The sequence below is a fragment of the Pezoporus wallicus genome, unplaced genomic scaffold, assembly GCF_028554395.1.
Source record: "Pezoporus wallicus isolate ANWC-B61680 ecotype Strahan unplaced genomic scaffold, APGP_CSIRO_Pwel_v1 contig_7731, whole genome shotgun sequence".
Lineage (NCBI taxonomy): Eukaryota > Metazoa > Chordata > Aves > Psittaciformes > Psittacidae > Pezoporus > Pezoporus wallicus.
In genome coordinates this window covers 35,838-59,211 of record NW_026635361.1, presented here as the reverse complement: position 1 = coordinate 59,211, position 23,374 = coordinate 35,838, and the positions used below count along the sequence as shown (strand labels likewise).

Here is a 23,374-nt window from a genome sequence, read left to right as displayed (position 1 = left end):
GAGTACTTCGAAGAGCTTGTCATGCCCACACAGACACAGCAAGCTTCTGCAGCCCAGGGTTTGGAAGAAGGGCTGCTCATGTGGCCCTTCCTGCAGTACAAATTAGCAATATCCTTGTATAATTTTGGTCTGAATAATGTTTTGGCCTTTTAGCTTTGTGCTTGCAGCCCCAAGGGGTTGAAGTAGCTCCCAGAGGGGTCTGAGTGCTTGAGCTTCTGTGTGGCAGTGGGGTGTCTGTGTCCTGGTCCCAGCAGGGAGGTGGTTGAGTGGCACAGATGCCTCCAGGCTCCAGCCTGGATTTCTCAGGAGCTCCTGTCCCTGCCTTTCATTGCCCTTCTCATTTGCTGACTGCACTTCATCTCTGGGCAGCTGCTTCTAGAGCAAACTGGGTCTAGCCTGCTCCCATTCCTTACAGCACAGCTAAATTTGGAAGCTAGTGAGTGTCTGTGTTGCTGCCCCAGTCTGTGCTGCTGGGTCTGTGTCACAGTGGCCCCAGCTAGCTCTGACTGCTGCTGCAGGGCTCATTCTCAGGATCTGAGGCCACAGCCAGGGACAAGCTGCTCCTGGCTCTGCTGTGGTGTAGCTGTGGCCTTGACCCCCACAAGGCAGGAAGGACATTGTTGTCTTGATGTGGATTCTCCTAGAGGGTTGGAGTCTGGAGCAGGGACTCTGGTGATGGCAGGCAGTGTGAGGCAGCTGGGCTTTGTGCTGGCCTTGTTCATAAGGTCAGGTCTCCCTTGTCATGGGATGGCACTCTGAGCTGCACAGCATCTCCCATCCCTGCTGGCTCATTAATCCTTGCTTCTGCTCCATCCACCTGGGGAGGCATGTTCAGCCTGGAACAGTTGGCTCTGCAGGCAGCTGAGCCCTGGGCTGGGAGCTGCTCTGCACAGGGTGAGTGCCTGCTGGCTGCTTCCAGAATGTCCTGCAGGCAGGGCCTTCAGTGGTGCACAAGGCTCCTCCTGGGGTGCCTCAGTGCTCACTGGGGCTGGCAGCTGTCCTAGAGGCTGCACAGGCAGGGAGTAGCTGGTGGCTTGGTGGGCTGCAGGGTGCCTCCTGCTCCAGGTCCCTGCTGCTGCTCATGGGTTGGGTGGGAAATGGCTTCAGGGTTAGGCCCTTTCCAGGAAACCATGGTCCTGTCAGGCTGCTGGGGCAGTGAGAGGGCTGATTTCCTGCTGCTGCCACATCTCAGAGGGTCTTGGATGACCAGGAATTGCCATTAGGTGACCAGGAATTGCAGGTGAGGGCAGGGCCCAGTGTGGCACATGTCCTCCAGTATTATGTCATGTTACTCAAAGCTGGGTCTTAATGTGGATTTTTCTCTTGCAGTCAAGCCTTCGGATCTCCCCCCCTCTACCTTTCCTGCCCCTCAGTGGGGTGTCAAGAGACCCCCTAAAGATGGGAGTAGGGTCCCAGCTGGATCAAGATCAAGCTGCTCTGGCTGCAGTAACCTCCTCCCCAGCCAGTGCATCGAAAAGATGGCCTGGAGCATCAGCGTGGCCTTCCTGGGATCTTCTGGACTCTCCAGAAGACCCCTTCAGTATTGAAAGAGAAGCTAGGCTTCACAGGCAAGCAGCAGGTAAGTTGGATGATGGGTCTCAGCAGGCTTCAGTGGCAGCTGCCTCCTGCTGCTGCAGCTCTGCCGAGCCTATGGCTGTGAAACATGGGGATTTGCTTGGAGAACTATGGGAGAGCAAAGTAAATGGTCCTGTACTGAGTGTTGTTGGTGCTTGTCCAAGCTGTGAATGAAGCAACCTGTACCTGGAGTGGGCAGCTGCCTCCCCGAAACTACAAGAACCCCGTTTACTCCTGCAAAGTGTTCCTGGGAGGAGTCCCGTGGGACATTACGGAAGGTGAGCAGCCCCTGGCCCTGCGCTGTGAGTTTTGCCTCCGGGAGGGTGTGGGGTGGAGCCTTTTCTGGGATATTGACTCCTCTCCTTCTGTCTGTAGCTGGACTGATCAACACCTTCCGTGTGTTTGGCTCCCTGAGTGTGGAGTGGCCTGGTAAGGATGGCAAACACCCACGCTGCCCTCCCAAAGGTAATATGCCTAAAGGTAATAGCGACACGGTAGGGTTACTTTTTTCCCATGCTATGTTACAGCACGGATCTGGGCTGGTACGGCTGCATGCTGGTGACTGGATGGTACAGAGCACCCTAGGGTAAATGTCCCACACTCACTTGGGTGAGCACCAGAGCACTGTCACCTTGAACCTGGTGTCCCCCTCCCTGTCCCTAGCAGGGCTGGGCAGAGTGTGGGGTGGGGGGAGCCCTCTCTGGTGCTTCTGGAGTCCCATGAGGGTCTGGCTCGCCCTGGGTGCTTGCTGCCAGCACATGCATCCTTGAATCCAGTCGTGTGTCTGCAGTGAGCTGGCAGCTCAGGGACTGGTGAGCTGAGCAGTGCCTGGGGTGTCCTTGTGCCTGAGGTAGCTGGGCTGATGTGTTGTGTAAGCAGTGATGAGTTCCTCAGTGAGGAGCAACTAGTTTGTAGGCTCGGTGGTGCCTGGTGGCCTCATTCAGTTACTAGCACAGTGTGAGGTGCAGAGTGCTGGTGCTGTAGGAAGTGATTTTGAAGCCCTGAACTTGTATTTCTGGGCCAAGACATCATAAGTATCATAGAATCATAGAATAGTTAGGGTTGGAAAGGACCTTAAGATCACAGAGTTCCAACCCCCCCTGCCATGGGCAGGGACACCTCACACTTAAACCATCTCACCCAAGGCTTCGTCCAACCTGGTCTTGAACACTGCCAGGGATGGAGCATTGAAGCAAAGTCTGTTTCCCTGCAGACCACACTGTGGCCTGGCTGGTGGTGCCCACTTGTCCCATCTAGATGTGGCAGGGAGGATGGACAGTGGTCCACATGGCACTGGATGTGGACAGCCTGCCCCTTTGTGCTGGGTTTGGGCTATTTCTGAGCTTGGCTGAGCTCTGGGCATCTTGGGTGGGTCGTGTGTGGAGGGACTGCAAATCGCCCTCCCCTAGAAGGGCTTGTGAATAGCAAGGAACATACAGTGCAGATCCTTTGGCATCTGAGAGTGATTTTTTGAGGGTGTCTGCAAACAGGGATGATCTTTCTCATCTGCTCCAGTTCTAACAACTGCTTCTTTCCCTTTACCTCTAAAAGGATACGTCTACCTGGTGTTTGAGTCGGAGAAATCTGTGCGTGCTCTCCTCCAGGCATGCTCCCAGGACTTGTTAAGCCCCGATGGGCTCTCTGAATACTACTTCAAGATGTCCAGCCGTAGGATGCGCTGCAAAGAGGTGAGCAGACCTGTGAGAGTCACTCTGCAGATGACAGCAGGAGATGCTGATGAGATCCTTGGAGACAAGGGGATGGGCAGTGTTGCTATGCTCTGGGAAAGCAGGGCTAAAAAAGAGCAGCAGAAGTCAACTGGCTCTTGGCTCTCTTTAACTGATGTGTTCCTGTAGGGCGGCTGGATGTGGGCAAGGAGGGAAGTGTCAGGTCAGTGTTTGTGACCTTCACAACAGCTTGTGTCCAGAACTGTGGCACGGGTCTCCTGGATCTGTGGCAGACCCTGGCTTCATGAAGCCAAGTGGCTTCGTGCAGCTGGAAAGGAGCACAGGAACAGGAATTTTTCTGCTTCATGCTGCTTTCAGCACACCTTTCCTTGCAGGGACAAACTTTGATCCCCTTAGTGCTCTGCTAGATCTCCCATGCTTGCAGAATGAATGGCTCTTGTGCTCACTACAGGCAGGTATTTTGGATCCACAGCTGACATTGCAGCCTCTCCCCAGTGTGGTTGTGGATGCCTGACCTGTGGAGGTGCTGGGGCTGGGCTCAGCCTCCTGGTGAAGGGAGAATGTAGCTGTAGATGGGGTACAGCTGTGTAAACTTGTGAGTTAAAGGATTGAGATTCAGCTCTTACCTAGGCAGGCACAAACTCCTTGTGCTTCAGAAGCTCTCCTGGTGTGTGGCTGTTGGCAGTGCTTTCATGCTTGGTGATCTAGGGCTCATAGAAGTTTATCCTGTATCAGCTGCTTTGCATATGGAAACTCCTGTTGAAATTAGCCGTGGTTTTCTGTGCTGGGAGGCATCTCACTGGGCTGTAAACGGAGGCTACAGACAGCAGGAGGAATCCACTTGTACATGGATTGTATCCTGGCTGCCAGCCCTGAGGGACCAGGGCTTTGGGCTCCCATTTGGCTGGAAGTGGAGCAGTGTGGCTGTTCGGTTCTGTGCACTCTTGCAGGCGTTTGGAGGAAAACTGGAGCTCCAGAGCTCTGGACATAGGCACTGAGCAGCAGTAGTGACACTTGGAGGTCGGGGTCAAGCCCAAGGGCCTGGGCTGACCGCTCCCCTCAGCTGAGGTGCGGTGGGGCAGGGCAGTGTGCAGGCCCTTGGCTGACCCCAGCTGCTGTGTGTGGCTGCAGGTGCAGGTGATCCCGTGGGTGCTGGCAGACAGCAACTTTGTGCGCAGCCCATCGCAGCGGCTTGACCCCAGCAAGACGGTGTTTGTGGGGGCTCTGCACGGGATGCTCAACGCGGAGGCGCTGGCGGCCGTCATGTACGACCTGTTCGGAGGGGTGGTCTACGCTGGCATCGACACGGACAAGCACAAGTACCCCATCGGTAAGTGGGGATCCCACTGTCACCCATGGTATGCTCTGAGGAGGCTGCAGCAAGCCTCTTGGCCCTTCAGTGGGAAAGACTGCCCAGGGTGCCAGGCTCTACCAGTGCTCGCTCTAGGAGCAGACTTCTAGCCAGCCTCTTCCAGAGGCAATGCTCCTTGCCTGCCAGCCATGGGGAGGTAAGATGAGGCTTGGGAGGGCCAGCAAAGCCAACACTCCTGGGAACTGGAAGCTCTTAGATCATTGCCTCACTGCCCCCAGGCAGTTCTCCAGTAGAAATGAGAGTGAGAGCAGTGGGAGAAAGACAAACTCTTCTCACAGATAAGTGATTAAGAGGAAACTGCACCAGGGGAAATTTAGAAGGCTCTGAGGAACAATTCCTTCTCCAAAGAGTGCTCAGGCATTGGAACAGGCTGCCCAGGGCAGGGCTGCAGTCACTGTCCCTGCAAGTGTTCACACACAGTGGAGACAAGGCCCTCGGTGTCATGGTGAGTCTCCCGTGTGCTGCCAGGCAGGAGCAATGTTGGAGTTTGCAGAGCTGCTGTCTGCTCATCGCTGTCCTTTCAGGCTTTTCAGGTCAAGGCTTGGGTTTTGGATGTGCCATGGTGCTGCAGTGCATTGCCACTGAAGTGGCTCTGGGGGAGGGCAGTCCTAGGGGGTTGGATGCGTGAGGCTAAGTAGATCCTTGGGATAGTCATGGATGAAGTCCTGCACTCTAACCTGCCCTGTGCTGGTACTGTGGGCTCCTAGAGCAGGACTTAACACGGAGCTTCATGCAGAGCTCAGGGTGCTCCTTCAGGTGGGTGAGATCTGCCCCTGATGGCAGTTGCCCAGACAGCTTTTGGAGGTCCTGCTAAGGAGGTGGACTTGATCCCACTGAAAAAAAGATCCCCTTGTTCACAGCAGTGATGCTGAGCTGGCCCTGGGCCCTCCAGCCTTGTGGTGCTGCAGGAGAGGAGTAGATGAGTCCTGCGTAAGGCTTTGCTCTGGTTTTAGCTGTCTGCTGACAGTCTGGGTAGTGTAACAGCCAGAGCTTCCCTTACACTAAAACACATAGGTAAGCATGGGTATGCTTTCCTGGAGCTTAACAAAACTTGGCTGGAAGCGAGTGGTGCAGGAATGCTGCTGACTGGCAGGGAGGGAAGCTGCGAAGCGCCAGGCTGGTGATGAGTGGGAGGCTTAAAGCTGCTGAGCTGTCTGGGCCCCGGCTTCCTTCAGGTGCAGGTGTGGAGCCTCCTGCTGCTGCTGCACTGCCCCCGAGCCTCCCACTGCTGCCCGGCCGCTGAAGCCTGCAAGCTCGGGTCACAGCAGCCCAGAGGTGTTCGTGGAGAAGCTTTGCTCCTCTCAGCTCCCTGCTGTGCTGCTGTGGCTGCCTGGGGAAGGAGGCAGGCGAAGCCGTGAGGCTTTGGATGTGGTCTCCCTTGGAAGCCGCAGGTGACTGGGCACTGTGGAGCAGTAGCTCCCCCCAGCCTCCACCAGCTCCTGTCACAAGTGCCAGGTCAGTCTAACACTCATGGTCGGTCTGTCTTGCAGGGTCTGGCCGTGTCACCTTCAACAACCAGCGCAGTTACCTGAAGGCTGTGACCGCTGCGTTCGTAGAGATCAAAACCACCAAGTTTACTAAGAAGGTGAGTGGGGCTGATGGAGCATCTGTGGAGCTGTGTCTGTGGGGTGGGTGCTGGGCCTGGGAGCACTGTGACCCACAGAGCCTGCCCATGGAGGCAGCAGTGAAGGGTGCTGTGAGGATTTGGGGTGCCCCCAGCACTGCTTCATGCCCGCTGCCTGGTTCTCCTGCTGCAGGTTCAGATTGACCCATACCTGGAGGACTCCATGTGCCAAGTCTGCAGCACCCAGCCCGGCCCCTTCTTCTGCAGAGACCAGGTGAGGCTTTTCCTGCTCAGCTACTGCACTTCTGGGGGAATGGGTGTGTTCCTTGAGGAGGAGGAGGTCCCATGGGGTGGTGCTGCTACTGTGATGAGCTGGAAGTGCCATCACCCTGCATTTGGTCCCAGGGGACTCTGGCTGACCTCTGGCAAAGGAGCTTCGCCAGGGTCCAGTGGCTTCTCATGGAGTCAGGATGGGAGCTGGCAGCAGGGGTACTGTGAGCCAGGCAGCAGCCGCCTGCAAGTGCACAGATCCCCATTGTCAAACCCGTTTAAAAAGGGTCACACTGGGATCTCGGTGGCCAGAATTCCCTCCCTCTGCCTCAAAGATGAGGGCTGCAAAACCAGGGAGGGTAGGAGGGTGATGCCGCTTCGCCAGCGGGATGGTGCCATTTCCCAGCCCTAGGACGCTGCCCCTCTGCTCTACCCCCAGATCTGCTTCAAGTACTTCTGCCGCTCCTGCTGGCACTGGCAGCACTCCATGGAGGTCCTGCGTCACCACCGCCCGCTGATGCGCAACCAGAAGAACAGAGACTCCAGCTAAAGGGGCCGCCGGGGCCTCGGGGGCCGCCGCAGGCGCAGGAGAAAGTCCTTTGTTAACCCGCCGAGCGGAGAGCGCACGATGCTGGTGCCAGACCCAGGCTGGGAACGTGCTTCCTGAGGACTAACGGGGAGGGGGGGAGAAACCAATAATCTTACATTCATGTTTGCACTTGCTGGTCTTTTTGTTTCTGCACTAATGCACAGTGAATTTTGTTGGGGTTTGTTTGGGGGTGTTTTTGAGGGGGAGAAGCGCCCCTCAAGTGATTCTGCAGTTCCCAGACTTTGGTTCCTAGTTTGCTGATGAGAAGCAAAAAAAAAAAAGCAACCTAATTCCAAGGGCCACGTGTTGCGGAGGTGTTCCCGCCTTCTCCGAGGATTTTTATTTATTAAAGGCGCTTTTTTACATTCCTTGCAATACCGGTGGTGATGATGCAGGTCTCATTGGCTCCATTTCTTTGCAGTTGCCATACAGTGCCTTTCCATTCATTTAACCCCCACCTGAACGGCATAAACTGGATGTTCAGCTGGCGTTTTTTACTGTAACAACAAGGAGACTTTGCTCTTCATTTAAAACCAAATCATATTTCATATTTTACGCTCGAGGGTTTTTACCAGTTCCTTTTTACACTCTTAAAAACAGTTTTTAAGTCGTTTGAAATGAGAGATTTTTTTCTTTCCTGGCAGCTTTTAACATTATTGCAATTTGTGTCTGGGGGCTGCTGGCGGAAGGTTGTGAATCGAGGGGTTTGCAACAGGACAGGCTTGGTTTTTGTGTTCCTTTCTTTTTGGGGTTTGAAACTGGACCGGATAACGGATCTCTGAGCTGCTGTATATAGTTTTAAATAGTTTGTTGCACTTTTTTTAAGTTGCACTTACGGGGGGTTGATAGAGGTTTTTAATCACACCAAGTCACAGGACTTAAACCTTTTTCTTTTGTACCGAGCTACACAAGGGCTGCGTGTCGGAGCACGGATGGAGGTTCGCATGAGCCCTTTCTCTTAGAGGGGACGAGTTCTTTTTCCCTTCCTTGACGAAATGTACGGAGTTAAGGTGCAGTCGACTGAAATGCTGCTGCTGCTGCTGGGATTTGACCCTTTCATTATGATTTTGATTTATTATGTTTTTTACTTTCCCCTCTATTGGAAGCTGTGTGCCAAAGAACCAGTGTCATAATTTCTCCCTCTTCCGTTGTGTTTTTGGTTTTGTTTTCTCTTTTCCTGCTGAGCTGATGTTGCATTGTTGCATATCCCAGCTGCTCTTTGTGGGGTTTTGTGAAGCTGTGTGTGAAGTCTCTACCTCATTGTAGTATACGCAGGCAAGACTGCACTCTCCTACAGACGCGTGGAGTAAGCTGTGGTGTAGTTTTTGGCACATAATAAACACGTTGCAGCAAAAAAAAATCCACCTTTGTTGTCCTCCTTGGGTGCACCAGGGGTGGGAACCCTGCGCGGTCTTTGGCCCTTGCTGGGGGACATGTATGGATGCTGTAGGTGATTTGGGAAAGCCTGGCTCAGGGCAGGTAGGGGTTTCCCAGGGGCTACCTTCTGGGAGCCTTCCTTCTCCTTTCTCTTCAGCCTCTTTTTTTTCTTCCTCCTCCTTGTCCTCAGACTGCTCCTCGCTGCCTTCCTCCTACTTTCCCTCCTCGCTGCCAGAGCTGGAGCCGCTGTCCTCACTGACAGACTCAGGCTCTAAAAGGGGCCATGGCTCAGCCCTGCTGCGGCATCCCTCATGGCACCACAGCTTCCTGCTGTGTCCCCACACCCACTGCTGCCTCCCTGCTGCCCCCCCTGTATCCTTTCACTGCATGCCCTTCACTGTGTCTCTGAGCCATCCTGCCCGTCCCTACCATGATGGAGTGTCCCCTGCCCTGCCACTTACCAAAGGTCTTGAGCCAAAGGCCTTCTCACAGTATCACAGTATGCTAGAGATTGGAAGGGACCTCGAAAGATCATCTAGTCCAATCCCCCTGCCGGAGCAGGAACACCTAGATAATGTTACACAGGAATGTGTCCAGGCGGGTTTTGAATGTCTCCAGGGAAGGAGACTCCACAACCTCCCTGGGCAGCCTGTTCCAGTGTTCCGTCACCCTCACTGAGAAGAAGTTTCTTCTCAAGTTTAAGTGGAACCTCTTGTGTTCCAGTTTGTACCCGTTACCCCTTGTCCTATCATTGTTTGCCACTGAGTAGAGCCTGGCTCCATCCTCGTGACACTCCCCCTTTATATATTTATAGACACTTATAAGGTCACCCCTCAGTCTCCTCCAAACTATAGAGACCCAGCTCCCTCAGTCTTTCCTCATAAGGGAGATGCTCCACTCCCTTAATCATCTTTGTTGCCCTGCGCTGGACTCTCTCCAGCAGCTCCCTGTCCTTCTTGAACTGAACTTTGCAGAAGAAGCTGGGGCTCTCCTAAAGTTAATGAGGGTATAATGATGCTATCCCGTGCCATGCCACATGGCTGGGCGATGGGGCAAGGGCAGCGGGGTCCTTATATGCAGGGTTTGGGGAGGTGAGTGAGAGTTGGGGTGCAGGGGCACCCTGCCTGTCCTGTGCCCTTGTGGGGCGACAGGACTTGGGGCTCTTTCCTCCCGCTCCCCACCCTTCCGACTGCACCCGCCCCAGGGCGCTGTCCCCTCATCCTCTGAGGCTGTGATGCTCGCAGGGGCCCAGCGCCCCTCTCGGGTGCTGTGTGTGGCGCTCTGTGTCCTGCCGCGCTGGCCATGGGCCGCCCGCCGCTCCCCGGAGCCCCTTCCTCACCTTCCCCCGGCGCTCCTCAGCCGCGGCCGGCGCTGGCTCCGGGCGCTAGGACCCGGGGGGGGCGGAGCCTCGCCCAGCCTCAGCCGAGCCCCGTGGAGCCCCGCCCCTCGCAGGGGGCCTCCGAGCCGCATGGGGGCGCTGTGAGTTCCCGGCGGCCCCGTGCGCTCCCGTCAGCCTTCGCTCTCTTTCCGCGGCCGCCGCCGGCATGGTGAGTGCGGGCCGGGAGCGCCGCCATCCGCCGCCATCCGCGGCGCCGAGGGGCTGCAGGGAGCGGGGATGGGCCCCGGGAGGGAGCCCAGGGCCGGGGCGTTGCTGAGGGGCTGCGGGCCGGGGGGAGCCGCGGGGTCCGGCGGCGCCTGAGCGGTGTTTCCTTCCCCCCCCCCCCCCTGCCGCCCAGGGACGCGTCCGGACGAAGACGGTGAAGAAGGCGGCGCGGGTGATCATCGAGAAGTACTACACGCGGCTGGGGAACGACTTCCACACCAACAAGCGCGTGTGCGAGGAGATCGCCATCATCCCCAGCAAGAAGCTGCGCAACAAGATCGCGGGGTGAGGCGGGGCGGGCGCACCGGGCACCTGCATCGAAAGTGACCGCGGCCTCCCCGTGGCCCGGCCATCGATAGTGCAGGGAGAGCAACGGCGGCGGCTCCCCCGTGTCTGCGGGGCCGCGTCCCCGCGGGCCCTGTTGCTGCCGGACACTGCCCTGCCCCTCGCTGCCCTCCGCTGGGGGGGTTTGGGAGCGTCGGGGGCGAGCACAGCGCAGCCCTGCCCTGCCCGGGGTTTGGGAGCGTGATGTCCCGTGTGTGCCCCGCAGGTATGTCACCCACCTCATGAAGCGCATCCAGAGGGGACCCGTCCGGGGCATCTCCATCAAACTGCAGGAGGAGGAGAGGGAGAGGAGGGACAACTACGTCCCCGAGGTGAGGCTCCGGCTGTCTCATCACCCCACCCTGAGGGGTCCCTGTCAGCGGCCCCAGGTTGCTCTGAAACGCAGCTCCGGCTGGGGTGGGCTGAGGAGGGTTGGGGTCAGGAGGGGCCGAGGCGGATCCTGGCCTCGTGTCTGGTGCTTCCTCCAGAGCTGCTGCCCGGGCTGCGGAGGGCAGTGACGTTCCTGCGTTGTGGCTCTTGTCGCTGGTCAGCAAGTGATGATCAGCAAGCGGTCCTCAGCTTTACTAACTTAACATAAGGGAAAAAATCACTTGTGGGGATGTGGGAGGATGTGTCAGAGTGTCTTAAACCTGCTACAGCAGATGCGGTTGCAAAGAGGGAATGGGTGAAACCTGCACTCATGAGGGGTCAGGATCTGCCCGTGGGCCTGTTGCTGATGGTGCTGGGAGAGGAGCTCCAAAACTGTTTCCCTGTTCAATGGGTTCAGTCCCATTGCACCCAAACCCTTCAGCCATGGCACGGAGCCCCTCTTCCAGCTCTTCCTGATCAGCTTCCAGTGGAGCTGCTGGGTTCTGTGCTGCCCCAAACGCTCAGTCCTGTCACCTCGGTGCTCCCAAACTGCCACTGCTGGGGACTGCTTATGTGAAGGTTGTTTTCAGTGAGGGTCTGGGAGGAAGATGGATGAAGGTGGGGTGTCAACGGCAGTGTGGTGCTGCCTCCCCCTTGCAGATCTGCTCCAGGGGCAGGCGACACTGCTCCACAAGAGACTGGGGCCTGGTTGACTCCCAGTGGCTATAAACAGTGTGTGGAACACTGGCAGCACCTGCACATCCCCTCCCAGCTGCTCCAGCACCTCCGGTTTTAGGTGTCAGCGCAGTGCTGAGCTGCCCGGCTGCTGGCGGGGTCTGGAGGTCCAGCTGAGGGCAGTGTTTTACACAGAGACCTTCCAGCTAAGTGTGGGAGGCAGGACAGGATGGTGCTGGTGGGAGAGGCCTCGGCTGGCGGGACCCCAGGCAGGGTCCATGCTATGGCTGGTGATGCAGCTGAACCTGAGTTGTTTGTGGTTTCTTAGGAAAACAGTGGTGTGATGCAGCCTTTTGGGGAAGGAAGCATGTGGAGAGGGGTGAAGGGGGTTACAGGAGATAGCTCAGGGATTAAAGAGCAGGAGACCTCAGGTCCTTGGGGTGGGACAGCCGCGGTGGTCACTCGCTGTAGCTGTTTGGCACTGCCGGGGTCCGGCTCCAGCCCAGCTTTGTGTCACAGGACGAGTGCAAGTGTCAGTGGTGACCACCAGGACCGGTGCAGTTGTGGACCTGACTGGCTCCGCAGCGTTGGTGTGGAGCCGGCTGGGCCTTGGCCTGCCAAAGAAGAGCTGTAAAAGAGGCTCTTCCCCTGCGCCGGGAGCTCTGCTGCTGGGTGGCCTCTCGGTGTTTTGGCAGGAGAGCTGGACTACATGGGCTCCTTCTGGCTCCTGCTGTTGCTGGAGCCCTTCCCCATGACAGGCAGTGAGATCTTTGTTGTGGTGGGACAAGGATCAGGGTGGGCGTGTGGGGACATCCTGGTGGCAACAGGGACGTGGCTGTGGGGCCTCATCACACTGCATCTATGTCTCTTCTGTCCCCAGGTCTCTGCCCTTGACCAGGAGATCATCGAAGTGGACCCAGACACCAAGGAAATGCTGAAGCTCCTGGTGAGTGGTTCCCCTGCCCTGGGACGAGCAGGCAGGCAGGGGGTGGGATGGTGGCTTTTCCAGGCCCCTGCCAGCAGGGGTGGGTGTGCTCCTTCCCTTCGCTCCTCCCACAGCACCCCATGGTGCTGACCCAATGGCCTCCTCCTCAGCTCTTGCTGGGTGAAGGTGAGCGTGGGTGAAACGACCAGCTGATTTCCAGGGTGGCAGTGGTCACCTCCCCTTCTTGTGGAGACAGGAATCCACCCTTTGTGCTCCCACAGCACATTCACACTGTGCTCTTGCTGGTGGGGTTGGACGCGGATGGAGACAGGGCCGTGTCACTGATCCCAGTCCCTGTTTTCCAGGACTTTGGCAGCCTGTCCAACCTGCAGGTGACGCAGCCCACAGTGGGGATGAACTTCAAAACGCCCCGAGGAGCGCTCTGAGTCGGTCGCTGTGTGCCACTTTTCCAATAAACATGGGAAAACCACCCTGCCCAGTCTCTGGAAGCCTGCGTTCCCCGGGATGCGGAGGGAGGGCTGGTTCCTCAGGATGCCATGTCTCTAATATGGGTGTCTGGGTGAGCAGGACTCAACACCTCTGTGTTTGCCAGCACCTTTTTGGGTTCTTTCTTGGCTGTTTGAGGTGCAGAGTTGTTCTTTCACAGGCTCTCCTGCTCTTGGGAGAGGACAACCCTGGTGGCTCCTCAAGAGCTTCCCAGAGCTCCTCACCCTCAGTGCCCCAGGGTTTGTCTGTGCCGCCTCGGAACAGACACGGTGTTGTGTTGTGCTGTGCCGGAATTGCTTTTCACAATTCACAAACCATGCTGTGTGCTTTTAAGTGCTTAAATGAAAGGAAAAAAGTCTCATGGGATCTTTGTGAGGGGAGTGAACTGGGCTGAACAGAGCACTGTGGCCAGGGCGGCAGCTCCCCTGTGTGGGCCCTGCTGAGGCTTGTGCTGTCCTTCCCTTGGTAAGATGCTCCATTCCAACAGTTCCCCAGGGTACAAAAGGCATGGAAGAGTTTGGGGTTTCACTGACATACACACACACACCAAATTACCACTTTGCAGAGACTTTGCGTTTGGAGACCTACAGGTCTCTAGCACCAGGACTGTGGGCAGGGTGGGCGCAACAAGGGAAGCTACTGTTGTAGTGAAGGTGTGTTTGCAGCCATGTCTTACCCCCGAGTACATATAAAAAGACAAAGGGGCTGTGTTTGGGGGAGAAATGTCTGTATTTAAGTTTGCTGTGAAATCTGTCTTAAAGAGAAGAACCTGCTGCCAGTAACTGAAGCCGGGTATTGACACACCCTGAGCATGCGGGGCTGCAGGCAGGGTAAGGCAGGCAGGATAACTGATAAAACCTCCTGCCTGCTGTGGAGGATTTGCAGTTGGACAGTTCAGAACCACCAGACACAGAACAGACTGACAGGTGAAATAACCACAGGAGGGAGTGAGCAAGGAAGGAGGCATCCCTGCAGTTTAACCATGGGAATGACATTCCAAACACAACTGGTACCTCTGGCAGCTCTTAACTGGAGTTCTTGACATGAACAGCCACCTGTGACTTACACTTCCTCTTCATTTGGGTCTTGATCTTTTGTTTAACCCAATATGCCTCGTAGCCCGAGGTGCCAGGAATGAAATCATGGAGCTCCCCAACGTACTTCTTCATGTCCCGAGCGGAGGCGTAGCCTGCAAAGGGAACTCTTTGGAGGAGGTACTGCTGGAGAGGAAGTACTGGGAGAGCCATCCCCCTCCCCAAGGAAACGGGAAGGGAGTGGAGCTACCTGCACCCTCAGCAGTTCTGCTGCTGTCAGTACTGGCAACACCAGGGTCCCTGCTTCATCCGCAACCATTTTCAGGGATATTCCCAGTTTTCAGGGGTATTTCTAGTGTGAGGCTCTCTGGCCATGGCAGGGGGTTGGAGCTGGATAGTCTTAAGGTCCTTTCCAACCCAAACCAATCCCTGATTCTGTGATACTTTTCCCCCCAACCACGGAACATTACCTGTCACCATGTTATTTGTTGGGTACTTATGCAGGACACAGTGTGGACATTCCCCTTCAGGTGCTGTGGGGTCTGTTTCTTCTTCACTGCTGTATCAAAGGGGAAAAAAATCTGGTGTGTTCTTTGTGGCTCTCTAGATTTCGGGGAGGGGGCCCCAAATCCAACTACTGAGGGCAGGAAAATACCTTTGCATCAGGTCTAGCACATGCTCCTCCTCCTCCTCCTCCCCGCCTGTTCCCGCTGCCTCGGGTCTGTCCGTCAGATTCCTGTTGCGCTGCGAGCATCGACACCGAATGGAGTTAAAGCTGTGCTGGGATGGGGCACAGCAGCAGCCCCACAGGCCCCGCACAGGGGGGTTAGGACTCGTGGTCTCATAATGTGGAATAGTTTAAAACTAAACACATTTTTGCTTCAAAAGAACTGAGGAGCTGCTTTAAGAGACAGTGGCAGCGCCTCGGAGCTACACAGGGACGGGAAATGCCACACGAAGGGCTGAGCTCAGACCTCTGCCATCAGCATTCCTAGAAAGATGTGTTGGACAGCTCTGGATGAGGGAGGAAACCCTCCTGCACATCCCACACTCTCTTAGTGCTGTCCCCTGGGATGTCACGTTGGGACGGACACACTTGCCGCAGCAAGCGCAGGATATGATCCCATGTTTCGGCTGAGGGGCTGGGTGAAAACCAGGCTCTCTGAAGCTCATACACCCACTGGTTTATTTAAGCTACACCCTTAGCAGCATTTTCTCATCTTACCCGTGAATCGTCCGCCTGCTCCCAGATAAAACAACCGATCTGCCTTCTGATTTCTGCCATGAACGAAAAGATAAATGACAGTGAGAGCACCAGTGAGGACGCGGAGGCGGCTGCTGCCTGTGCAAGCCCCAGCCCCTCGCAGGCACGGGCAAAGGCACTCAGGAGCCCAGGCAGGAGCTCGCTGCACAGCGCCGCAACAGAACAGCTCCATGTCTGTGTGGGGAGCAGTGAAGAGTGGTGTCCCTCAGGGAGCCATACTGGGACCAGTCAGTGACAGGGGCAGTAAGACTGAGCACCCCCAGCACGTTTGCTGATGGCACCAAGCTGTGTGATGCAGTTGACGTGCTGGAGAAAAGGGATGGGACTTGGACAGGCTGGAGAGGTGGGACCATGTGAACCTCATGGAGTTCAATCAGGCCAAGTGCAAGGTCCTGCCCCTGGGTCAGGGCAATCCCAAACACAAGCACGGGCTGGGGGAGACTGGATGGAGCAGCCTGAGGAGATGGACTTGGGGGTGTTGGGTAATGAGAAGCACACCATGACCCAGCTTCAGTGTGCGCTTGAGCCCAGAACCACCCCCACCCATGTGCTGGGCTGCACCCCCAGAGCGTGAGCAGCAGCTCAGGGAGGGGATCCTGCCCCTCTGCTGTGCTCTGGGGAGACCCCCCTGCAGCCCTGATCCAGCTCTGGGGCAGCAGCACAAGAGGGACGTGGAACTGTTGGAGAGAGGCCATAGGAGGCCATGGAGATGCTGCGAGGGCTGGAGCAGCTCTGCTCTGGAGCCAGGCTGAGAGAGCTGGGCTGGGGCAGCCTGGAGAAGAGAAGGCTCCTGAAGGGGAGACCTGAGAGCAGCTCCAGTGCCTAAAGGGGCTGCAGGAAACCTGGAGAGGGGCTTGGGACAAGGGCCTGTAGGGACAGGCCAAGGGGAATGGCTTTAACCTGCCAGAGGGGAGACTGAGATGAGCTCTTAGGCAGAAGCTCTTCCCTGTGAGGGTGCTGAGGCGCTGGCACAGGGTGCCCAGAGAAGCTGTGGCTGCCCCATCCCTGGCAGTGTTCAAGGCCAGGTTGGACACAGGGGCTTGGAGCAAGCTGCTCTAGTGGAAGGGGTCCCTGCCCGTGGCAGGGGTTGGGACTGGATGAGCTTTAAGGTCCCTTCAACCCAAACCAGTCTGGGATTCTATGATTAACAGACTGAGTGTCCTCTGCCTCTGTGGAGGAACAGTCACTCCCAGCAGAAGGAAATTCCCATCTACAGAAGTAACTGGAGTTTCTGTTTTACACCACCAAAAGATTGTGCTTATGGGGGAACCCCCAGGGGAGCAAAACCCTGATGGTTCCCTCCCCGCAACCTTCTTGCAGGCAAGCGGGTGGCAGGACAAAGTGGCCCAGAGCCACTGACGTCTTCTCTTCCGCACTGGTGTTGGCCCATGCAGAGAGGTAAGAGGAGTGGAAGACCGTGGCTCTGCCCTCCAAGTAATTGAGGCTCTCATGTATTCTGGAAGAGAAAAAGACAGCTGGTTTCCAAAGGGAAACCTGGCACAAAACCCAAAAGCACACCTAGAACCCCCAAAAGTTTAAGGGGAACCTTGTCATTACAACTGACAACAGCACCTCATGTTCTGTAAGTTTCTAACTCAGAGACAACACGATCCTGGCTGCCGCCGCCTCATGAGAGCAGCCTGGAGGAAGGGCGTCGAGGAGCAGATAAAACCATCTTTTAATGTGGGACTCACTAGCACCGCTCTGCACTCAACATGAGGCTGGTTCTTTGGGGAGGGGGAAAATGTGGGTTTTCTTTATTCATTCTTGACTCTGCTGCAGTCCCCAAAGAGCAGCAACCAGCAGCAGTGCAGAGAGGTGAGGGTGGAGGATGCTTAAGCACTCACTGTCCTCCTTAGAGCTGAATTAAATGCTGTTTGCTGGTTTTAAGGGTATGGATAATGATACACTTTTTTTTCCAAGAAATAATCATAGAATCATAGAATAGTTAGGGTTGGAAAGGACCTTAAGATCATCCAGTTCCAACCCCCTGCCGTGGGCAGGGACACCTCACACTGAACCATGTCACCCAAGGCTCTGTCCAACCTGGCCTTGAACACTGCCAGGGATGGAGCATTCACAACTTCCCTGGGCAACCCATTCCAGTGCCTCACCACCCTCACAGTAAAGAACTTCTTCCTTATATCCAATCTAAACTTCCCCTTTAAGTTTGAACCCCTTACCCCTTGCCCTATCACTACAGTCCCTAATGAAGAGTCCCTCTCCAGCATCCCTATAGTCCCCCTTCAGACACTGGAAGCTGCTCTGAGGTCTCCACGCAGCTTCTCTTCTCCAGGCTCAACAGCCCCAACTTTCTCAGCCTGTCTTCATACAGGAGGTGCTCCAGCCCCTGATCATCCTCGTGGCCTCCTCTGGACTTGTTCCAACAGTTCCATGTCCTTTTTATGTTGAGGACACCAGAACTGCACACAATGCTCCAGGTGAGGTCTCACAAGGGCAGGATCACCTCCTTGGACCTGCTGGTCACGCTCCTTTTGATGCAGCCCAGGATACGGTTGCTTTCTGGGCTGTGAGCGCACACTGAAGCCGGCTCATGTTCTTTTTCTCATCAACCAACACCCCCAAGTCCTTCTCCTTGGGCTGCTCTGAATCTCTTCTCTGCCCAACCTGTAGCTGTGCCTGGGATTGCTCCCACCCAGGTGTAGGACCTTACACTTGGCATGGTTAAACTTCATGAGGTTGGCATCAGCCCACCTCACAAGTGTGTCGAGGTCCCTCTGGATGGCATTCCTTCCCTCCAGGGTATCAGCTGAACCAAACAGCTTGGGGTCATCAGCAAACTTGCTGAGGGCGCGCTCAATCCCACTGTCCATGTCAGCGACAAAGATGTTGAACAAGACCGGTCCCAACGCCAATCCCTGAGGGACCCCACTCCTTACTGGTCTCCAGCCGGACACTGAGCCATTGACCACAACTCTTTGTGTGCAGCCATCCAGCCAGTTCTTTATCCACCGAGTGGTCCATCCATCAAATTGATGTCTCTCCAATTTAGAGACAAGGATGTCGTGTGGGACAATGTTGAACGCTTTGCACAAGTCCAGGTAGATGCCATCAACTGCTCTACCCCTGTCCATCAGTTCTGTAGCCCCATCGTAGAAGGCCACCAAATTGGTCAGGCAGGATTTCCCCTTAGTGAAGCCATGCTGGCTGTCACCAAGCACCTTGTTGATTTTCATGTGCCTTAGCATGCCTTCCAGGAGAATCTGCTCCAAGATTTTGCCAGGCACAGAGGTGAGACTGACTGCTCTGTAATTCCCCGGGTCATCCATTTTCCCCTTCTTGAAAATGGGGGTTATATTTCCCTTTTTCCAGTCATGGGAACTTCACCTGACTGCCATGATTTCTCAAATATGATGGCCAGCGGCTTAGCAACTTCATTTGCCAGCTCCTTCAGGACCCTTGGATGGATTTCATCAGGTCCCATGGGCTTGTGCATGTTCAGGTTCTTAAGATGGTCTCGAACCAGATCCTCTCCTACAGTGGGCCCAAGGTCTTCATTCTCACAGTCCCTGCATCTGCCTTCCAAGACTTGGTTGGTGTGGTCGGAGCATTTGCCAGTGAAGATCAAGGCAAAGCAGTCATTCAGAACCTCAGCCTTCTCCAAATCCTGTGTAGCCAGTTCTCCTGAGAGCCTCAGGAGGGGGCCTACCTTGTCCCTAGTCTGTCTTTTATTTGCTACGTACCTAAAGAATCCCTTCCTGTTATCCTTAACATCCCTAGCCAAGTTTAATTCTAACTGGGCCTTAGCTTTCCTAACCTGGTCCCTAGCTTCCTGGACAACATCCCTGTACTCTTCCCAGGCCACTTGTCCTTGCTTCCACCTTTTATAAGCCTCTTTTTTCCCTCTAAGTTTCCTCAGCAGCAACTTATCCATCCAAGGAGGTCTCCTGGCCCTCCTGCTGCACTTCCTTCTAGTTGGGATGCAACACTCCTGAGCTTGTAGCAGGTGATCCTTGAATGTCAACCAACAGTCTTGGGCCCCCCTGCCCTCTAGGGCTATATCCCATGGAACCTTACTAAGCAGGTTCCTGAAGAGGCCAAAGTCTGCTCTTTTGAAGTCCAGGGCAGTGAGCTTGCTGCACGCCCTTCTCACTGTCCTGAGGATCTCAAATTTGAGCACCTCCTGATCGCTGCATCCAAGGCTGCCCTGGAGCGTCACGTTTCCAACGAGCCCTTCCCTGTTGGTGAGCACGAGGTCAAGCATGGCACCTCTTCTTCTCGGCTCCTCTGTTACTTGCAGAAGGAAGTTATCTTCCACACAATCGAGGAACCTCCTGGATTGCTTGTGCCGGGCAGTACCATTGTTCCAACAGATGTCAGGGTGGTTGAAGTCACCCATGAGAACAAGGGCCTGTGAGCATGAGGCTTTTCCTATCTGTAGAGTGCTTCATCCACAGAGTCCTCTCGATCAGGCGGTCTGTAACAGATCCCCACAGTAATGTCTCCCATCGCTGTTCTCCCTTTAACCCTGACCCACAAACTCTCTGTTAACTGCTCACCTGTCCCCAGACAGAGTTCCATACTCTGCAGCCTATCCCTAACATAACGGGCAACTCCCCTTCCCCACCTGCCAGGCCTCTAAAGAGCCTGTAACCTTCCATTCCAACACTCCAGTCATAGGAACCATCCCACCATGTTTCTGTGATGCCTATAAATACATTGAATATATATATATTATATATATAATGATATGTAAATTCTCCTGGTTGAACAACCCAGTCCAACAAGATGCTGTGCCAGAAGAAAGGTCTTTGCTCAGGGTTTCTTGGGATTCCCCTTCTGCAGCTGGAATGGTTGGCTGAGGATTACAAAAATCTAAGACATGTTTAAGCAATTTAAAGCAGTTAAAGGAAGCTGCTTAGTCCAGCCTAGCAAAGCCTGCTGCAAAGCACTGCAAGGAAACATTGCAGGTCCCTTCCACATAAATATATTTACATGATATTGAATATATATAAAGATTCCTCAGGAACTGTAGTGATAGGACAAGGGGTGATGGGTTCAAACTGAAACAGGGGAAGTTCTTCCCTGTGAGGGTGCTGAGGCGCTGGCACAGGGTGCCCAGAGAAGCTGTGGCTGCCCCATCCCTGGCAGTGTTCAAGGCCAGGTTGGACACAGGGGCTTGGAGCAAGCTGCTCTAGTGGAAGGGGTCCCTGCCCGTGGCAGGGGTTGGAGCTGGAGGAGCTTTAAGGTCCCTTCCAGTGCAAACTATCCTGGGATTCTGTGATTCACCAGCTGGAGGAAGACCCTGAGAAGCCTTTCCTTGTATTTGTACAAATGTTCTTGAGCTCTCTCATTCTTTTATATTAAGCAAGCTGAAGGAAAACAGCAGTTCGTCTGTTTTCCAGCCACGTTTACCTCCATGCTTTGCTTTCAGAGTCAACTCTGAAGCTTTTCAGCTTCCTTCCTTTGGGGATGGTGTCACCTCTGTGTTAGACCCCAACTTTTCCAGTAGATAAACTCAAAGGTAGTGACAAAACCAGCATCATCAGTTTAATTCACTCGGCATCGTTAAAGCAGCCTGATGCATGGATAGGTTTTGCTGTTGTTTTGGGGTTTCTGTAGCTCCAGTTTAGTGTGGGGGTGAGTTTTCAGACCCTATTAAGCAGCAGAATCCCACTGATGCGTACCAGGTGCTTTAAAACCACCGGCCTGGCTTTTAAAGGATCATAGAATATATATTAAACGATCAGGATCATGGAATCAATGAGGTTGGAAAGGGTCTTTAGGATCATCAAGTCCAACCGTTCCCCAGCACTGCCAAGACCACCACAAAACCAAGGATGTCACCATCCCTTAAACACCTTGAATCCGGTGTATCCACCTCCATCGACCTGCTCCGCACGGACATCGCATGGAGAGGGTCGACGGGGCCGCAGGCGTGTCCTGAGCCAGGCGGGTGCTGCTGGCAGAGGGGGGACACGGGGGGCACACAGCTCACCTGCGGGTGTCCGGGTGCGCGGCGTCGCTGCTGAACAGGTACTCGGCATCCTGCCAGCGGGCGCAGCCCCCGCCACCGGCCGCTGCGGACAGGAGCACAGAGCAGGGAGGTGGGCACTCAACGGGGCCCAGCTCCGGTGACACGGGATGGGGACGGCAGAGCTGGGCCCCGCAGTGTGTTGTGTGCCGCCCCCCCCCCCATGGCTCTGGGTCTCCCACTGCCCCACTGAGGACTCTTCTGCGCTTTTCCTCAGCGTGGGGGCACCGTGGTCTGAGGGGTGATCACTGAGGGGTGAAGGGACTGTGCCCCATAGCTCTGCCTACTGAGGGGTGACGGGGCTGGGATGAGGGGTGCAGGGCTGTGCCCCATTGCTCTGCCCCACCGAAGGGTGCAGGGGCTGTGCCCCATTGCTCTGCCCCATTGAGGGGTGCAGGGCTGTGCCCCATTGCTCTGCCCCACTGAAGGGTGCAGGGGCTGTGCCCCATTGCTCTGCCCCACCGAGGGGTGCAGGGGCTGTGCCCCATTGCTCTGCCCCACCGAAGGGTGCAGGGGCTGTGCCCCATTGCTCTGCCCCACCGAAGGGTGCAGGGGCTGTGCCCCATTGCTCTGCCCCACCGAAGGGTGCAGGGGCTGTGCCCCATTGCTCTGCCCCACCGAGGCTGTGTCAGCTCCATCCCCGGGCTCTCACCCCACAGCTCCCGCTGGCCGGGGCTGACGCTCTGCGAGAACCAAGCGCTGCGGCCCCGGAACATGGCGGCGGCGGGAGGAGCCCCGCGGGGCGGTGCCGGGAACCGCGGGACGGGCGCTGGAGGAAGCCCCTGGGGTCCGCCCGGGTCCGCCCGCCCACCCCCTCCCTCCGGTGCTGGGCGCTGGGAGCTGGAGCCCTGCGGGTTCTGACCCCTCCCGCGGGCTCCCCTTGCGCCAGCGGCTGATCCCTTCCAGCCCCTGCCACGGGCAGGGACCCCTTCCACCAGAGCAGCTTGCTCCAAGCCCCTGTGTCCAACCTGGCCTTGAACACTGCCAGGGATGGGGCAGCCACAGCTTCTCTGGGCACCCTGTGCCAGCGCCTCAGCACCCTCACAGGGAAGAGCTTCTGCCTCAGAGCTCATCTCAGTCTCCCCTCTGGCAGGTTCAAGCCATTCCCCTTGGCCTGTCCCTACATCCCTTGTCCCAAGCCCCTCTCCAGGTTTCCTGCAGCCCCTTCAGGCACTGGAGCTGCTCTCAGGTCTCCCCTTCAGGAGCCTTCTCTTGTCCAGGCTGCCCCAGCCCAGCTCTCTCAGCCTGGCTCCAGAGCAGAGCTGCTCCAGCCCTCGCAGCATCTCCATGGCCTCCTCTGGCCTCTCTCCAGCAGCTCCACGTCCCTCTTGTGCTGCTGCCCCAGAGCTGGATCAGGGCTGCAGGGGGGTCTCCCCAGAGCGCAGCAGAGGGGCAGGATCCCCTCCCTGAGCTGCTGCTCACGCTCTGGGGTTCAGCCCATGCCCTCTGTATGCAGAAGGGAGGCAGCGAGTCATCTCCATGCCCAGACCCATGTCCTGCCTTGCCACAGAGCTGCCCTCCAGACCCCGTCTCCTCAGCCCCGTGCTGCAGTGGCAGGGGCCGCTGTGCCGGGCACTTCAGCACCTCCAGCCCTGGCGTCCCTGCAGGGCTCACGGGTGGGCACCGCCACGCTCTGGGCCCCTCCATGCTCTTATTTTCCACACCCAGGAGGTTCGCTCATGCACATGCACTCAAGCAAAGCTGAGCTGTGGGGCTTGGAATGTATCGAGACTGTCAGAGGCCATGGGAAGGAGGAACTACAGCAGGCCATTAAGAGCGACCCATCCCTGACTGGTACTTGGAAGATGTTGGAACTGGCAAGGAACAAGGACGTTGGAACTGGCAAGAGGATGTCAGTAAGAAAATCAGATAGAGCTTTCACCTGATGTAACCGCAAGGCAAACACAGATGTGCTTGGCTAATTGCTTGGAAGTATATAAATGTCGTGTAGTCTTTGCAATAAACGATCCAGCTTGCACTCCACCTCTGGGTCCATGCCCCCATCCTGACAGTGAGCGTGGCCCAGAAGGCGCTGGGTGTCGCAGAGCTGAGCACAGAGCCCCTGCTCTTTGGTTCTTGCCGATTGTTAATGCAGTTTTTACACAAACTGGAGGATTATTTCTGCTTGCGCGCTCCTTCCCGTGCGCGAAGGACTTGGCAATGCTGGCAAATGGAAGGGGAAGAGGTAAGAAGAGTTAGGCCACGTCTAACTGCTCCGTGATGGTGGGAGCCCTGACTGGATG

General features: G+C 56.1%; 3 protein-coding genes and 1 non-coding gene across 8 annotated transcripts in view; 3 read left to right on the top strand and 1 right to left on the bottom strand.

Annotated features, from left to right (window-relative positions):
* CPEB1 (cytoplasmic polyadenylation element binding protein 1) overlaps positions 1 to 8,252 on the top strand; it is a 38,529-nt gene extending 30,277 nt beyond the window's left edge. For 4 of the 5 annotated variants that reach the window (XM_057420587.1, XM_057420571.1, XM_057420603.1 and 1 more), the window contains 8 exons: positions 1,330 to 1,579; positions 1,740 to 1,853; positions 1,951 to 2,055; positions 3,127 to 3,263; positions 4,395 to 4,593; positions 6,126 to 6,220; positions 6,393 to 6,473; positions 6,909 to 8,252. In XM_057420587.1, coding sequence (XP_057276570.1) covers positions 1,330 to 1,579; positions 1,740 to 1,853; positions 1,951 to 2,055; positions 3,127 to 3,263; positions 4,395 to 4,593; positions 6,126 to 6,220; positions 6,393 to 6,473; positions 6,909 to 7,019 — 1,092 coding nt within the window. In that variant the 3' untranslated portion in view covers positions 7,020 to 8,252. The remainder of the gene's footprint in view (positions 1 to 1,329; positions 1,580 to 1,739; positions 1,854 to 1,950; positions 2,056 to 3,126; positions 3,264 to 4,394; positions 4,594 to 6,125; positions 6,221 to 6,392; positions 6,474 to 6,908) is intronic. The other variant, XM_057420579.1, reaches the window with a different exon arrangement.
* A 1,613-nt stretch (positions 8,253 to 9,865) lies between these two features.
* On the top strand, positions 9,866 to 12,821 carry RPS17 (ribosomal protein S17). Its single transcript, XM_057420557.1, has 5 exons — positions 9,866 to 9,982; positions 10,172 to 10,323; positions 10,589 to 10,694; positions 12,287 to 12,352; positions 12,697 to 12,821. Exons 1-5 carry the CDS (start codon positions 9,980 to 9,982, stop codon positions 12,775 to 12,777), a joined length of 408 nt encoding a protein of 135 aa, XP_057276540.1. The 5' UTR covers positions 9,866 to 9,979; the 3' UTR covers positions 12,778 to 12,821.
* On the top strand, positions 10,349 to 10,472 carry LOC130605815 (small nucleolar RNA SNORA71). Its single transcript, XR_008973793.1, has one exon. It is a non-coding gene; the product is annotated as a small nucleolar RNA SNORA71 (small nucleolar RNA).
* A 1,042-nt stretch (positions 12,822 to 13,863) lies between the features above and the next one.
* On the bottom strand, positions 13,864 to 21,873 carry TERB2 (telomere repeat binding bouquet formation protein 2). The gene is made up of 7 exons (XM_057420452.1): positions 21,784 to 21,873; positions 21,096 to 21,177; positions 16,447 to 16,592; positions 15,098 to 15,150; positions 14,528 to 14,616; positions 14,343 to 14,431; positions 13,864 to 14,027 (listed from the first exon to the last, which is right to left on the bottom strand). Exons 1-7 carry the CDS (start codon positions 21,845 to 21,847, stop codon positions 13,864 to 13,866), a joined length of 687 nt encoding a protein of 228 aa, XP_057276435.1. The 5' UTR covers positions 21,848 to 21,873.
* Between the last annotated feature and the right edge of the window lie 1,501 nt (positions 21,874 to 23,374).

Coding starts and splice junctions, on each gene's coding strand:
- RPS17 (XM_057420557.1), top strand. Junction 10,695..12,286: donor GGGACAACTACGTCCCCGAG/GTGAGGCTCCGG, acceptor TTCTGTCCCCAG/GTCTCTGCCCTTGACCAGGA. Junction 12,353..12,696: donor AGGAAATGCTGAAGCTCCTG/GTGAGTGGTTCC, acceptor CCTGTTTTCCAG/GACTTTGGCAGCCTGTCCAA.
- TERB2 (XM_057420452.1), bottom strand. CDS start 21,847: ATGTTCCGGGGCCGCAGCGCTTGGTTCTCGCAGAGCGTCAGCCCCGGC. Junction 16,593..21,095: donor GCGCACCCGGACACCCGCAG/GTGAGCTGTGTG, acceptor TTTCTCTTCCAG/AATACATGAGAGCCTCAATT. Junction 14,432..14,527: donor GTGCTAGACCTGATGCAAAG/GTATTTTCCTGC, acceptor CCTTTGATACAG/CAGTGAAGAAGAAACAGACC.